Genomic DNA, 15,358 nt, shown 5'->3' with positions numbered 1-15,358 from the left:
TTTGTTTTAACTCACTCAGTACGGCCAGTCCTCTCTTCTCCTCTACACAGACCCCTCGGATGTCCAGTGGGTGTCTGAATAACCCAACCTTTAGCTTCCGTCGTCAGAATTGTGGTATTCTTTGTCAACATTCACGTCTTCAGTATAAGAGCCTTCCGCTTGCAGTATTTTGATGGTGGTAATTGGGGTGAAACGCTGTTAACGTCGTCTCTTTCGCCGTTCGTATGGACAGAGTTAATATTTCGTGTGACTTTGATAATCACTGCCCTTTCAGTTACACACTGGTGGGGGACAGGTCACTGTCAATGCTGAGACATATGACGAGTCTCGTTCAGGGGACGGAACTCGAGTCATGTCAAGCGTAACAGATGACCGTCGCCATCAAAACAAATTGAGTTGTTCCCCAGTTACTGTCTTTGAAGTGCAGAAATCCCAGTCGACCGAGAAGCTTTTAAAGGTTGAACTTCCACCTTCCACCTTCCTGATGTAGCAGCCTCTTTCTACACCCCTCCACCCCATTAGATTTTGCCCCCGGGTCAAATCTGGTTAGCCAGACTAACCCCAGGGACGATGTAGACCAGCTTGGAATGACTACCGGGGGGTGAACTTCATCTGGTCAGAACTGACTCTCCCCTCCACCTTAGTGGAATTTTATAACCCTCATGATATATACAAGAGAGATTTTAGTCTAGTTTAAAATGACCGCCAGGGTAAACTTGGCACTGGTAGAATCGATACAGGCAATCAGAGTTGAACTCCCCCATATTTGCTTCCGTGAAGTTATCAAAGAATGGAGAGGGAGGGCGTCAGTAAAGGACAGCTCAGAACGACCCCTTCCGTTCTCAGTAACTTGGTTAAACCTGTAGAAATAGGTGGTAGTTTCCCACACCGTTGGAGGGATACCCGTAGAAATAGGGGGCAGTTTCCCACAATGGGGGAGGGATACCTGTAGAAATAGGGGGTAGCTTCCAACAATGGGGTGGGGGGGGGGGTACCCGTGGAAATAGGGGGTAGTTTCCAACAATGGGGGAGGGATACCCGTAGAAATGGGGGGTAGTTTCTTACAATGGGGGAGGGATACCCGTAGAAATAGGGGGGAGTTTCCCACAATGGGGAAGAGATACCCGTAGAAATAGGGGGTAGTTTCCCACAATGGGGAAGAGATACCCGTAGAAATAGGGAGTAGTTTCCCACAATAGGGGAGGGATACCCGTAGAAATAGGGGGTAGTTTCCAAAAATGAGGGAGGGATGCCCGTAGAAATGGGGGGTAGTTTCCAACAGTGGGGAAGGAGTCGATCTTGACTAGCGACAACTGACCCCAGGGGTAAACTCCAGCGAGGGGGTAGTTCGAGTTTGATTAACACCGGACCTAAACGCCGGACGTCCTCCGACCACTGATGGAACGCGAGGGAACAAGACAACAGTCCGTGACAACTGGTCGTTTACATTTTTCTGATTTGTGACATTCATTGCATGGAGGTTGAGAGGGAAGGCTGATTTTGTTTCAGTAGTAATATGCATTAATGACTCGGAGTGGTTCTTTTCCTGTTGGATCTGCTTGTGTGTGTGTGTGTGTGTGTGTGTGTGTGTGTGTGTGTGTGTGTGTGTGTCATGTGAGCACCCTGTCGAGATCCTACAAAACAGGTGCTCTCTTTTATCGGCGTGTTATCGACACTACCTGCATATCGATCCACACAAAAGTCAACACACTTGTAGATCGATCTACAGATGATGGTGACGATGATACGAGTTCTTACATAGCCTAGCCTCGGTCCGGGAACAAGCTCTAAGCGCTTTTCAAACACGGAGTCATTTGAACAATAGGCTGACTACATGACAGCTGCCATTTTGGCGCTCATCATTCGTTTCATGTGTAATTCAGTCAGGTTTCAGTCACGCACACGTACACACTGACAAAGACATGCAACATTTTACGTGTATGACCGTTTTGTTTATTTACCCCGCCATGTAGGCAGCTGTACTCCTTTTTCGGGGGTGTGCATACTGGGTATGTTCTTGTTTCCAGAACCTACTGAACACTTACAGGGATTCCTTCACCTTCACCTATCCCACAACCCAGTGGAGGGTCGTCGGGGCACCGCAGATGATTTCCAGACCAGTTCTCTCCATTGGTTTCTGTCTCTCGCAGCTCTCTGTGAATCTGGGAAATTCAGGACTCTCCACTCCTTGATGTCCTGCCACACTTTCCTTTAACCCCTCTCTTCATACTGCCTGGTAGGGTGCCCTGCAGTACGGTGCCTTGCAGAACGGTGCCCTGCAGTACGGTGCCCTGCTGTACGGTGCTCTAGTACGGTGTCCTGTAGAACGGTGCCCTACAGTACGGTGCCCTACAGTACGGTGCCCTGCAGTACGGTGCCCTGTAGAACGGTACCCCGCAGTACGGTGCCCCTGCAGTACGGTGCCCTAGTACGGTGCCCTGCAGTTCGGTGCCTTGTAGAACGGTGCCCTAGTATGGTGCCCTGCAGTACGGTGCCCTAGTACGGTGCCCTGCAGTACGGTGCCTTGTAGAACGGTGCCCTAGTACGGTGCTCTGCAGTAGGGTGCCCTAGTACGGTGCTCTGCAGTAGGGTGCCCTAGTACGGTGCCCTGCAGTACGGTGCCCTAGTATGGTGCCCCTGCAGTACGGTGCCCTAGTACGGTGCCCTGCAGTACGGTGCCTTGTAGAACGGTGCCCTGCAGTACGGTGCCCTGCAGTACGGTGCCCTGCAGTACGGTTCCCTAGTACGGTGTCCTGTAGAACGGTGCCCTTCAGTACGGTGCCCTGCAGTAAGGTGCCCTACAGTACGGTGCCCTGCAGTACGGTGCCCTGTAGTACGGTACCCCCGCAGTACGGTGCCCTGCAGTACGGTGCCCTAGTACGGTGCCCTGCAGTTCGGTGCCTTGTATAACGGTGCCCTAGTATGGTGCCCTGCAGTACGGTGCCCTGCAGTACGGTGCCCTAGTACGGTGCCCTGCAGTACGGTGCCTGCAGTACGGTGCCCTAGTACGGTGCCCTGCAGTACGGTGCCTTGTAGAACGGTGCCCTGCAGTACGGTGCCCTGCAGTACGGTGCCCTGCAGTACGGTGCCCTGCAGTACGGTGCCTTGTAGAACGGTGCCCTAGTATGGTGCCCCTGCAGTACGGTGCCCTAGTACGGTGCCCTGCAGTACGGTGCCCTAGTACGGTTCCCTAGTACGGTGTCCTGTAGAACGGTGCCCTTCAGTACGGTGCCCTGCAGTAAGGTGCCCTACAGTACGGTGCCCTGCAGTACGGTGCCCTGTAGAACGGTACCCCGCAGTACGGTGCCCTGCAGTACGGTGCCCTAGTACGGTGCCCTGCAGTTCGGTGCCTTGTAGAACGGTGCCCTAGTATGGTGCCCTGCAGTACGGTGCCCTGCAGTACGGTGCCCTAGTACGGTGCCCTGCAGTACGGTGCCTGCAGTACGGTGCCCTAGTACGGTGCCCTGCAGTACGGTGCCTTGTAGAACGGTGCCCTAGTACGGTGCCCTGCAGTACGGTGCCTTGTAGAACGGTGCCCTAGTATGGTGCCCTGCAGTACGGTGCCCTAGTACGGTGCCCTGCAGTACGGTGCCCTGCAGTACGGTGCCCTGCAGAATGGTCTTTGCGAGCCCGTCGGATCTTGTGAACTGTCCATGCCATTTGAACTTCCTCCTCATGATGACAGCTAGGAGTTCATCGTGGGGTCCAGTGGTTTGGGTGATCTTCTGGCTGATCTCGGTGTTCGCGAAGTGCCTAGTGTGTGAGATGCCTATTAGCTTTCGGAAGTATCTCATTTCCTTGGCTTGGATCTTCTTCTGAAGGTGGGCACGTTCAGTTGCGTGAGATTTTCACGTGCTTCCGTGTGTGTGAGTGGTTGGGGGTGGGGGTGGGGGTTGGGGGTGGAGGGGAGTATTGATGGGGAGGCGGGGAGTGGGGAATGAAATGTAAAGCACGTTGAGCAGTATTTCTGGAGAAATGCGCTATATAAATGTCCATTATTATTATTAGTAGTATTAGTCCACGTTTCGCAAGCATAGAGAAGCATTGATTGAACCAGTGAACGCATAAGTTTCACTTCGATCAGAGCGTGATGTTTTAGTCTCTCCAAATGGGCTTTAGTGGAGTGAGTGCTGCTGTAGTCTGCGCTGTCCTGGACATGTCTTTTGGTCTGGAGCCTTCATCTGTGACAACCGCATCCAGGTACTTGAACCCAGATGCAGATTCCAAAGACTGTCCGTTGATTTTGATAACAGTGCAAATGCCGTTGATGTTATTCGTCATAGTCTTTGTCTTTTCTGCACTGATTTCCATTCCGTATGCCCCGAAGGTGATGTCAAGTCTTTCTACTGGGTTAGAGAGTTTGGTCTCATTTCCAGCCAAGCCATTAACGTCAGTGGCGAGCCGAAGATTTGTAACAGTTCTGCCTCTGATGGTGACGTTGCCCTCGTTGCCGACATGATTTATTCCAGGAATGTGTCGCCCTACAAAGCCTCATGTCACACTGTATCAAACGCTTTCCTGAAATCTACGAAGGCACAGAGATTGCTGGTGTTGAAGATATTTCTTGCATATTATTCTCAGATTGAAAATCTGTTCTGTGGTGCTGCTTCCAGTTTGGAAGCCCGCTTGTTCTTCATAATGTTCTCAGTTTGAACTTTCAGTCTGTTCAAGATGGCTTTCAGTAGTTACTTGCTCAGGTGGCTGATAAGCCTTATTGTGCGGTAGTTTTGGCACAATTAGAGGTTTCCTTTCTTTGGGAATATGATAACTAGAAACTGCGTCCAGATGGTGGGCCATTTTCCTGTCTTCCAGATTCTGTTACAAAGAGTCGTGAGTATGTTGATTGTGTCTTTTCCTCCTGTCTGGGTGAGTTCTGCAGGTACTTTGTCAATTCCGGTTGATTTTCCTTTCGTCAGTGACTTAACTGCTGTGTCAACCTCTTCGCGAAGAATTGATGGCTATTCCTCCTCGGTTGTCTGAAGGCAACTGAGCACTGCTGGGTCAACGATGGTTCTGTGGTTGTAAAGTTCTGAACAGTACTCTGTCCAACTGTTAATGATCTCTTTCTTTTCATTGAGACATTTTCCAGCCTTGCATTGAATAGTGGAGACCTTGGTTTCCTTCACAGTTGTTAGGTTTTTTATTGTCTGGTACGCCCTTTGCTATTGTTCTTGTTCAGGTCCTCTCCCCATCCTGTCGATGAGGAATCTGCCCCTTCCCTCTCCCCACCCTGTTGGTCAGGCATCTGCCCCCTCCCTCTCCCCATCCTGTTGGTCAGGCATCTGCCCCCTCCCTCTCCCCATCCTGTTGTTCAGGCATCTGCCCCCTCCCTCTCCCCATCCTGTTGTTCAGGCATCTGCCCCCTCCCTCTCCCCATCCTGTCGATGAGGAATCTGCACCTTCCCTCTCCCCACCCTGTTGTTCAGGAATCTGCCCCCTCCCTCTCCCCATCCTGTCGGTCAGGAATCTGCCCCCTCCCTCTCCCCACCCTGTTGTTCAGGAATCTGCCCCCCTCCCTCTCCCCATCCTGTTGTTCAGGCATCTGCCCCCTCCCTCTCCCCATCCTGTTGATCAGGAATCTGCCCCCTCCCTCTCCCCATCCTGTCGATGAGGAATCTGCCCCCTCCCTCTCCCCACCCTGTTGGTCAGGAATCTGCCCCTTCCCTCTCCCCATCCTGTCGGTCAGGCATCTGCCTCCGTCTCCCCATCCTGTTGGTCAGGAATCTGCCCCCTCCCTCTCCCCATCCTGTTGGTCAGGCATCTGCCCCCTCCCTCTCCCCATCCTGTTGGTCAGGAATCTGCCCCCTCCCTCTCCACACCCTGTTGGTCAGGCATCTGCCCCCTCCCTCTCCCCACCCTGTTGTTCAGGCATCTGCCTCCGTCTCCCCATCCTGTTGGTCAGGAATCTGCCCCCTCCCTCTCCCCATCCTGTCGATGAGGAATCTGCCCCATCCCTCCTCCCACCCTCTTGGTCAGGAATCTGCCCCCTCCCTTTCCCCACCCTGTTGTTCAGGAATCTGCCCCCTCCCTCTACCCACCCTCATTTGCTACATGGTGTTGTTATCTTGTTTTAAGCTGACGTCGTGTTGCGTGTATGGATCAGTTGACAAGCATGACGCACACTCGGAACTAAAACTATGGGCATTTTCCCTCAATGCAAAACGCTTCCACTTTGGAATCTATTCGATCCGGGTCGATTGTGACGACATATCTATCCAGTTGATGTTGGATCAGATCTCATCTTATAGGACACTTCACACCTGTTCTATACATCTCGGAACTGAGTGGCCACAGAGCCAGAGGACGACGCAGCATGGGTCGCAGCCGATTGCACTTCTTGAACAGCAGATCACTTCGACCCAAGGCTTGCGTCCACACTCTCATCACGTCCCGTTTCAGAAATATGTTGGTCAGACGTGTTTATGAGCCAACAGCCACGTCACTTTCCAAAGTGATATCCAATAAAACTTTTCCAAAGTGATATCCAGTAGCAGTGATTTAACTGTAATCATGTATGTGGACAGTGCTAGCAATAGTATGTTTGATTTGTGTGGTAAGTTTTCTTCGCGTTTTGACTTTGGACAGCAGAATAGCTTTGGTATTTTTGTTTTACCTTGTCCCAGTTTTGATCAGATAAGTGTCGTGTGTTTTCAGTGCTGCTGTTGCCGGTGGCACCAGTGTTGTTGCTAGATCGTCACCACCTTCAGCCGTCTAGACTGGTCATCGATGTGGATAGCACGTGCAATGTGAAACAGTGGACAAGTGTTCTGTCACACCGTCCACAGTGCTCAGTGGTTACCACAAGGTGCTGACATGACCTGTCGCAAATACATTCAACTGTACTGAGCTTTGGGTAAAAAGACGAAGAGGCAAAAATATTTTGTTGCACGAATGTTTAACCCTTTCACCGCCAGTCAATTTTAGAGTACAGAATTCCCTTGTGGTATAAACACAGAAAAGGCTGTGGCTAAGAATAGCTGTGGATTCCTCTTCCGATGTATAGAAAATATGGCCTATCCTACCACCGAACATTATGAGCAGCAGGTTCATGGACAATAGACCAATGAATGGTCACCTTTCAGTGACATGGGTCCTCTGCTACGCCTGTGCATAAATGCGAGCTTGGAGGTGAAAAGGTTAAAAAATATCAGGGAATGGTTCTAGTGTTGTTCATTCGCTCAGTGATTTCGTACTGGATCCAAAAGAGAGTATGATTTGTTCTGTTCCAGACTGGTGGGGGATGGAAACAGACACACAGAGGTTGCAGAATACACACAAAAACAAACAGGAGGAAGGTGGCAGAATGGTTAAGACGCTCAGCTGCCAATACACAGAGTCCGTGAGGGTGTGGGTTCGAATCCCGCTCTCGCCCTTTCTCCTAAGTTTGACTGGAAAATCAAACTGAGCGTCTAGTCTTTCGGATGAGACGATAAACCGAGGTCCCGTGTGCAGCACGCACTTGGCGCACTGAAAAAGAACCCATGGCAACGAGAGTGTTGTCCTCTGGCGAAATTACGTAAAATGAAATCCCCTTTCATAGGTACACAAATATGTAAGCATGCACTCAAGGCCTGACTAAGCGCGTTGGGTTATGCTGCTGGTCAGGCATCTGCTCAACAGATGTGGTGTAGCGTGTATGGATTTGTCCGAACGCAGTGACGCCTCCTTGAGAAAGTGAAACTGAAACAGACACAAAAAGCACATCAGGCACGTGACAGGAAAGATTCACATAATTTGACGTCACTTGTATTACGTGTTTTTATTGTTCTTTAGAACAAACTGGTTTGTTTCGAGAACTGCATGGCCGCATGTCATTTGGATGGTTGTCTTTATTTCCGCTGAAAACAAATGAACAGTTCTTTCAGCGTTTTTCGAAATCTGGAACTGGCCACTAGATAAGCAAAAAAGTTAACAGCTGAATTCGCACAAAAAGCAGGATTAGTAAGCATTTGATGCAGAACAACGAAACTATTGTGGTATTTTTGATATACGTAGAATTCCGGGACGAGAATGTTGGCCATGCCAGCGCAGACATCCAGAGACAGAATAGCAGCGTGGACAACACAGAGAAAAAGTAACATTTTAGTGATTCTTCTGTCTCCTGCATCACTCTTTTCCTTCACACTCCCAGCCATCTGTGATCGCTGACGAGAAGCTCGGTGCAGATGACTGATGGTGATGACACAACAAACGATAACAGTGACAAGGTAGACAGGCTTGGTGCTGACCGTGAAAAAATAACAGATGCGGGGCGCGAGTTTGACGTCCACAGGAAACCAGGGAGTGTCAGTCATGTAAGCAACGCTGCGATTGGTTGAAGGATCCACTCTCCATTGGACAGTGAAGGAGAGAAAGCAGGTCAGGTAAACACCGAAAGGAACCAGGTAGGACAGGATGATGGCTACCAACATTGGTCTGCAAAGTTCAGTCATGAAACAAGTTTTTTTTCAAAATGGAAATATAACAAATTCAAATATTATTTTCCTGTTATTGTAAACGATGATTAATACATAGCAGGTGTATGTTTTGTCACGATATCAAATCCATGTGTGTGTGTGTGTGTGTGTGTGTGTGTGTGTGTGAAATCTTTGTTTTGTTATAGTAGTAGTGTACTTTCAAAGCCTTCGTTTGGTGGTGTTGGTATTAGTCGTAGTAGCAGCAGCATTAATATTCATTTTCTGTCTTGCACGATATCTTCGTCACCGACAATTTTGTTGATAATGGAGCATTGACAAGACTGATCACATATGATGATGACTCATACAATAGACAGGAGATTTACGACAGCGTATCTTTGTGTGAGAAAAACTACCTTGACATCCATGTTGGTTTGATGAAGGAGATGGTTGTGGAGGTCTGTTGGGATAGCAGTCAGGCTGAACCTACTTGTTTTTTGAAGCGTATTGTAACTGCATATGCAGATAGAAAATGGAAGACAGAGGAACGGAGAGACATATGCAGATGATTTTTCGGTCGTCAGTAGTATTTTACAAAGTATAAACGCATTGGTATAATTACTTAAAAGGTGCACATAAGTAGTTGACTCACTGAACTAAATTGATTTGTATAAGAATACTACTGAACTGCGTGAAGATTTAAAGGTGTTTAGATATGGGGAAGGATTCTGCCTTTTCTACGAATATGTATTCGCTCATCACTAAACACTCACCCTTTTGAGAAAGAGTGGTCATGAATGTTTTATGTAACTTGTAATATTTTTCTTTCATGTAAAGCGCCCTGAGCTCTTAGAGAGAAAGGGCGCTATTTAAATGTACGTTATTATTATTATTGCTATGATGATGATTATTATTATACCAGATTACTTCACAAAATACAGAGAAGTAATCACAAATGGGACATAATTTATCCGCGTCTATCCATACTTGTACACAAACTTTATCATTCCAAATTTGAGAACATTCTAACGAACGACAAGAAAAAGAAGAAAGTTCAAGAAGACGAAAAGATCCATCTGATAGATATATTTGATTCGGTCTGAAATAGGATCGCCTATAAACTTTCTGCTCTATGCTTTTCTGTTATTGATGGCACTACTCAAGTGTACCTTTCAAAACATTTTACAGAATGCACTCCATCACGCAATCTTCGTGTGTTTTTTTTTTTTTCAGATATCACACTATTTTGGATTTTTTCTCACATACTAAAGCCAGATTCGATTCAAATCCCTACTGTATGAAACACACTTCTAAAATACCAGAGAGTTTTCTGCATCTTGATTTAGTACTATATTTCCTGATCAAGCATTGATTCTTATTCGCCCTTGTTTGTTACATTGTATGCAGTGTGTGTGTGTGTGTGTGTGTGTGTGTGTGTGTGTGTGTGTGTGTGTGTGTGTGTGTGTGTGTAACTGCGTTTGTCTATGTGTGGTCATGTTTGTATCTATGAACGTGTTTTGGTGAGAATATATTTTGAATGCAAATAAATGTTTTCTTGATAGAAAGTTCAACCAACAACAAGCACAATGGGCCATTCAGTTCAATATCAAAACTATCGATAATTTCCTCAGCTATTTAGACAGTGTGCCCTGTGACCAGACAGGCAACAAGGACCTGCTGTTTGACCATATACATTTATCTATCTTGTGATCCTTTTACTGGTTTAGAAGAAAACAAATATCCGTAAGATGTCTTTGTTCTGTAGAATATCTGATTCCAAACAAAAATCATAACGCCCAGTTTATTTCAGACCTGTATAATTCAGGCAAAATTAGCAGAAATCCCCTTTATTTCATTAATAATTAACAATTACAGCAGTCTTTTATGAACCATTACCTGAATGTCAGAAGTCTCCTCGCCTTGAGTGGCATGACGACAGACAGACATCGGTCCACACTCATGATCATGATGAGGGAGCCACAAGTATAATTCAACCATGTTTTGACACGAGTTATTTTTGCGTTCAAAATAGTGGACCAGTTATTTATCTGAACTTTGTCTGAGAGGTAACAGCTGGGCAAGTACAGTGACTGGGTCACCAGGTAGCCGAGGTCAGCCACTGCCACCCAGAAGAGGAGCAGGCTGATTCTGTCCGAGAGACCTTGCTGGAACAACAACAACAAAAAAAAAGCACACCATTTACAGACATAAATGCTTGCATCGATTTCTGCTATGCATATACATTCAATTCGTTATCAAATGATAAGCCTAATTATTATTCAAACTCATGACGAGCACATTTGTGATTCCACCACGAACTGTCTCAGAAACGTTCTGTGAGTCTCAATAAATTTTTCTGTGGTCTGCAACGTCCCCTTTGCTTCAAACTGTGGTGCCAAAAGAGGGTGATTTACACTGAGTGGGGACTTGACTGTGCATCGGATTGTGGCCTTCGGTCACATCACCCGCGCCCCAGACATCATCTTTGCTAGCCAATGAATCACTAAAAATTAATTCCTGTTAAATATTTGCCTTGGAAAAACTCCGCTTAAGGCTATCTCACTTGGTGAAGAAGCAAACATGAGAACTACAGTTAATGTGCTACGGAGATCATACCTTTGTGCTGAAACTGAGAGGTTCTGGGTGTTATATTGTATGCACACTTCTAACACTTCTGCTTCTTCCACTTCTCCTTCTAACACTTCTGCTTCTTCCACTTCTCCTTCTAACACTTCCGCTTCTCCTTCTAACACATCTGCTTCTTCCGCTTCTTCTTCTAACACATCTGCTTCTTCCGCTTCTCCTTCTAACACATCTGCTTCTTCCACTTCTCCTAACACTTCTGCTTCTTCCGCTTCTCCTTCTAACACATCTGCTTCTTCCACTTCTCCTTCTAACACATCTGCTTCTTCCGCTTCTCCTTCTAACACTTCTGCTTCTTCCGCTTCTCCTTCTAACACTTCTGCTTCTTCCGCTTCTCCTTCTAACACATCTGCTTCTTCCACTTCTCCTTTGCCCTGTCGATCTCTCCCTTTCTTCTGGGATCAGAGAGGTCCTGTGTCCACGGTCCATACCTCCTTTGGGAGGATCTTGTTGAGGGTCTGCAGAAGCTGGCAGTGGCTGCCACGGTCATGGTCAGCCTCAGGGCAGCCACTGACGGTTCTGTACGGACCAGGAATGCACGCCGTGTGGTCTTTGTTGACGGTGGTCTGTGCCGGTTGTGTGACGTGACGGTGCAGTGTGGTGTGTGCTCTGTGTCTGTGATGTGTGCTCTGTATCTGTGGTGTGTGCTCTGTGTCTGTGGTGTGTGCTCTGTGTCTGTGATGTGTGCTCTGTGTCTGTGGTGTGTGCTCTGTGTCTGTGGTGTGTGCTCTGTGTCTGTGGTGTGTGCTCTGTCCCCAGTTGTGTGATGTGACGGTGCAGTGTGGTGTGTGCTCTGTGTCTGTGGTGTGTGCTCTGTATCTGTGGTGTGTGCTCTGTATCTGTGGTGTGTGCTCTGTGTCTGTGTGGTGTGTGCTCTGTCTGTGTGTGTGCTCTGTATGTGTGGTGTGTGCTCTGTATGTGTGGTGTGTGCTCTGTGTCTGTGATGTGTGCTCTGTATCTATGGTGTGTGCTCTGTATCTGTGGTGTGTGCTCTGTGTCTGTGGTGTGTGCTCTGTATCTGTGGTGTGTGCTCTGTATGTGTGGTGTGTGCTCTGTGTCTGTGGTGTGTGCTCTGTGTCTGTGGTGTGTGCTCTGTGTCTGTGGTGTGTGCTCTGTGTCTGTGGTGTGTGCTCTGTATCTGTGGTGTGTGCTCTATGTCTGTCCCCAATTGGGAGTGAATTGCTAGGAATACAGTCCAACGTTGAGGCAAATCCATTCCCAGTTGGTGGACACTTTCCTCTGAATTACTTATTAACCTGTGCAAATTACCTCTGATTTACTTTGTTGTTAACCAGTGAAGATCGGTGGCCAATTAGACGGAACCTGAAAGTAGGCTCCCAGCGCATCAAACAGCAAGCCTACCAAACACTGGTCCGCCCAACCTTGGAGTATGCCAGCTCTGTGTGGGACCCCTATACAGAGAAGGATATTAACAAACTTGAGGCAGTACAACGCCGGGCTGCTCGCTGGGCGACCCATCGACACAGGGAAACATCCAGTGTGCAAGACATGATGGAGACTCTTCAGTGGTCTCCCCTCAAAGAGCGAAGGAGAAAGGCAAGACTGATTAACTTCTATAAGTTCCATAGCGGCAGTCTTATCATCAACACATGCCACAAGCCCTCTCAAAATCCTTCAGCATCCACAGGGACCCGAGGATCGCATCCAGCAGCATACCACCTCTCCAAATGCAGGACGCTGTACAGACAAAAATCTTTCTTTCCTCGAACAATAACAAACTGGAACAGTCTTCCTGCTGAGACTGCTCTCAGCACAACCCTGGAAGGCTTCAAATCCCAAATCTGATCACCTCCCCCCCCCCCCCCACCGCCCCCATACCTCCCCCCCTCGCCCCCCATCCCCTCCTCTACCTCAGGAAACCACAAAATACGCAAACCCCCCTTATAGTCTACAGAATCTTCAAAATGATGAAGGCGGTAGTCAAGGGAAAGAAGAAGATTACCTCTGATTTACTTTGTTGTTGTTAACCAGTGAAGATTGGTGGACAGTTACCTCTGATTTACTTTGTTGTTAACCAGTGCAAATTGGTGGACAATTACCTCTGATTTACTTTGTTGTGTTAACCAGTGCAGATTGGTGGACAATTACCTCTGATTTACTTTATTGTTGTTAACCAGTGCAAATTGGTGGACAATTACCTCTGATTTACTTTGTTGTTAACCAGTGAAGATTGGTGGACAGTTACCTCTGATTTACTTTGTTGTTGTTAACCAGTGAAGATTGGTGGCCAATTACCTCTGATTTACTTTGTTGTTAACCAGTGCAAATTGGTGGACAGTTACCTCTGATTTACTTTGTTGTTAACCAGTGCAAATTGGTGGACAGTTACCTCTGATTTACTTTGTTGTTAACCAGTGCAAATTGGTGGACAGTTACCTCTGATTTACTTTGTTGTTAACCAGTGCAAATTGGTGGACAGTTACCTCTGATTTACTTTGTTGTTAACCAGTGAAGATTGGTGGACAATTTCCTCTGATTTACTTTGTTGTTAACCAGTGAAGATTGGTGGACAATTACCTCTGATTTACTTTGTTGTTGTTAACCAGTGCAAATTGGTGGACAATTACCTCTGATTTACTTTGTTGTTAACCAGTGAAGATTGGTGGACAATTACCTCTGATTTACTTTGTTGTTAACCAGTGCAAATTGGTGGACAGTTACCTCTGATTTACTTTGTTGTTAACCAGTGAAGATTGGTGGACAGTTACCTCTGATTTACTTTGTTGTTAACCAGTGAAGATTGGTGGCCAATTACCTCTGATTTACTTTGTTGTTAACCAGTGAAGATTGGTGGACAATTACCTCTGATTTACTTTGTTGTTAACCAGTGAAGATTGGTGGACAATTACCTCTGATTTACTTTGTTGTTAACCAGTGCAAATTGGTGGACAATTACCTCTGATTTACTTTGTTGTTGTTAACCAGTGCAAATTGGTGGACAATTACCTCTGATTTACTTTGTTGTTGTTAACCAGTGAAGATTGGTGGACGCTTACTTGTGATTACTTGTTGTTGAACAGTGCATATTGGTGAACACTTACCTCTCAATTACTTGTGGTTAACCAGTGCAAATTTCACACAGAGAAATCTGTGTGAAACACTGACCTCACTGATTACTATCAGTAACTTTATACCCCCCCCCCCCCCGCCCCCCAAAAGGGGAAGTGACCGAGTTGTAAAGAATTTCATCTAAAACGTCAGCTCCGAGGAGGTGAGATTTCCAGTCAAATGGACACAGAACTGGCTTCATTAGTCAGGAAGGCAACCATCAAGTCAGAAGTGCACGTGACCCTCGTTGGGTTAAATCCAGGCAACGCTACAACCTGGACTTGACACAGCGTCCTGATCGACTGCTACCACTGCAACGGAATGGAGAACGTCTGGCTGAGGTGAAAAGGCAGAGGATGATAGGCTACGAAATCATAATCCCATAGCACCCTGCAGATGTTCTTTGGACTTAGGGTGTTTTTATTATCGATGCTTATAACAGAGGTCAGATGCAGAAACTCAAAACACTTCACAATCACACAGTCTTTTGTACTAGAAGCTGCCTCCCTGGGTTGCTCCAACTGACAGCTGCCTTTAGGCGCTTATCATTCGTTTCCCGTTCTATTCAGTCAAGCTTCAGTCATGCGCACATTCACACATTGTATTGTATTGTATTGTATTGTATTGTATTGTATTGTATTGCATTTCTCTTTTTGTCACAACAGATTTCTCTGTGTGAAATTCGGGCTGCTCTCTCCAGGAAGAGCGCGTCGCTATACTACAGCGCCACTCATTTTTTGTATTTTTTCCTGCGTGCAGTTTTGTTTGTTTTTCCTATTGAAGTGGATTTTTCTACAGAATTTTGCCAGGATCAACCCTTTTGTTGCCGTGGGTTCTTTTACGTGCGTTCAGTGCATGCTGCACACGGGACCTCGGTTTATCGTCTCATCCGAATGACTAGCGTCCAGACCACCATTCAAGGTCTAGTGGAGGGGGAGAAAATATCGGCGGCTGAGCCGTGATTCGAACCAGCGCACTCAGATTCTCTCGCTTCCTAGGCGGACGCGTTACTTCTAGGCCATCACTCCACTTGTGATGCGGATTAGCTGATGATTAATTTTTTTGTGAGATAGCAGCAGGATATACTGATACAACTTTTTTTGGAATCTTATAATCATGTGTTAAAATTGCGTATTCCAGATTCGTCCAGCAGATTTTCATGACCAGTACAACACCTCCCCCCGTTCTCCCAGTGTTCTAGACAGATGTTCCACACATCTTCTCCTGATGATGTTAGCGCATCCCATACA

At 47.0% G+C, this 15,358-nt stretch overlaps 1 protein-coding gene across 1 annotated transcript in view; it reads right to left on the bottom strand.

Annotated features, from left to right (window-relative positions):
* Positions 1–7,690: 7,690 nt before the first annotated feature.
* The window catches only part of LOC143290243 (uncharacterized), a 9,244-nt gene continuing 1,576 nt past the window's right edge, over positions 7,691–15,358 (bottom strand). The window contains exons 2-3 of the mRNA XM_076599582.1: positions 10,293–10,561; positions 7,691–8,415 (exon numbers count right to left, since the gene is read on the bottom strand). Of these exons, the coding sequence (XP_076455697.1) occupies positions 7,830–8,415; positions 10,293–10,561 (855 nt within the window). The 3' untranslated portion in view covers positions 7,691–7,829. The remainder of the gene's footprint in view (positions 8,416–10,292; positions 10,562–15,358) is intronic.

The sequence above is a fragment of the Babylonia areolata genome, chromosome 15, assembly GCF_041734735.1.
Source record: "Babylonia areolata isolate BAREFJ2019XMU chromosome 15, ASM4173473v1, whole genome shotgun sequence".
NCBI lineage: Eukaryota > Metazoa > Mollusca > Gastropoda > Neogastropoda > Buccinidae > Babylonia > Babylonia areolata.
Note: the sequence above shows the minus strand (reverse complement) of the source record. Positions and strands in the feature narration are given on the sequence as shown.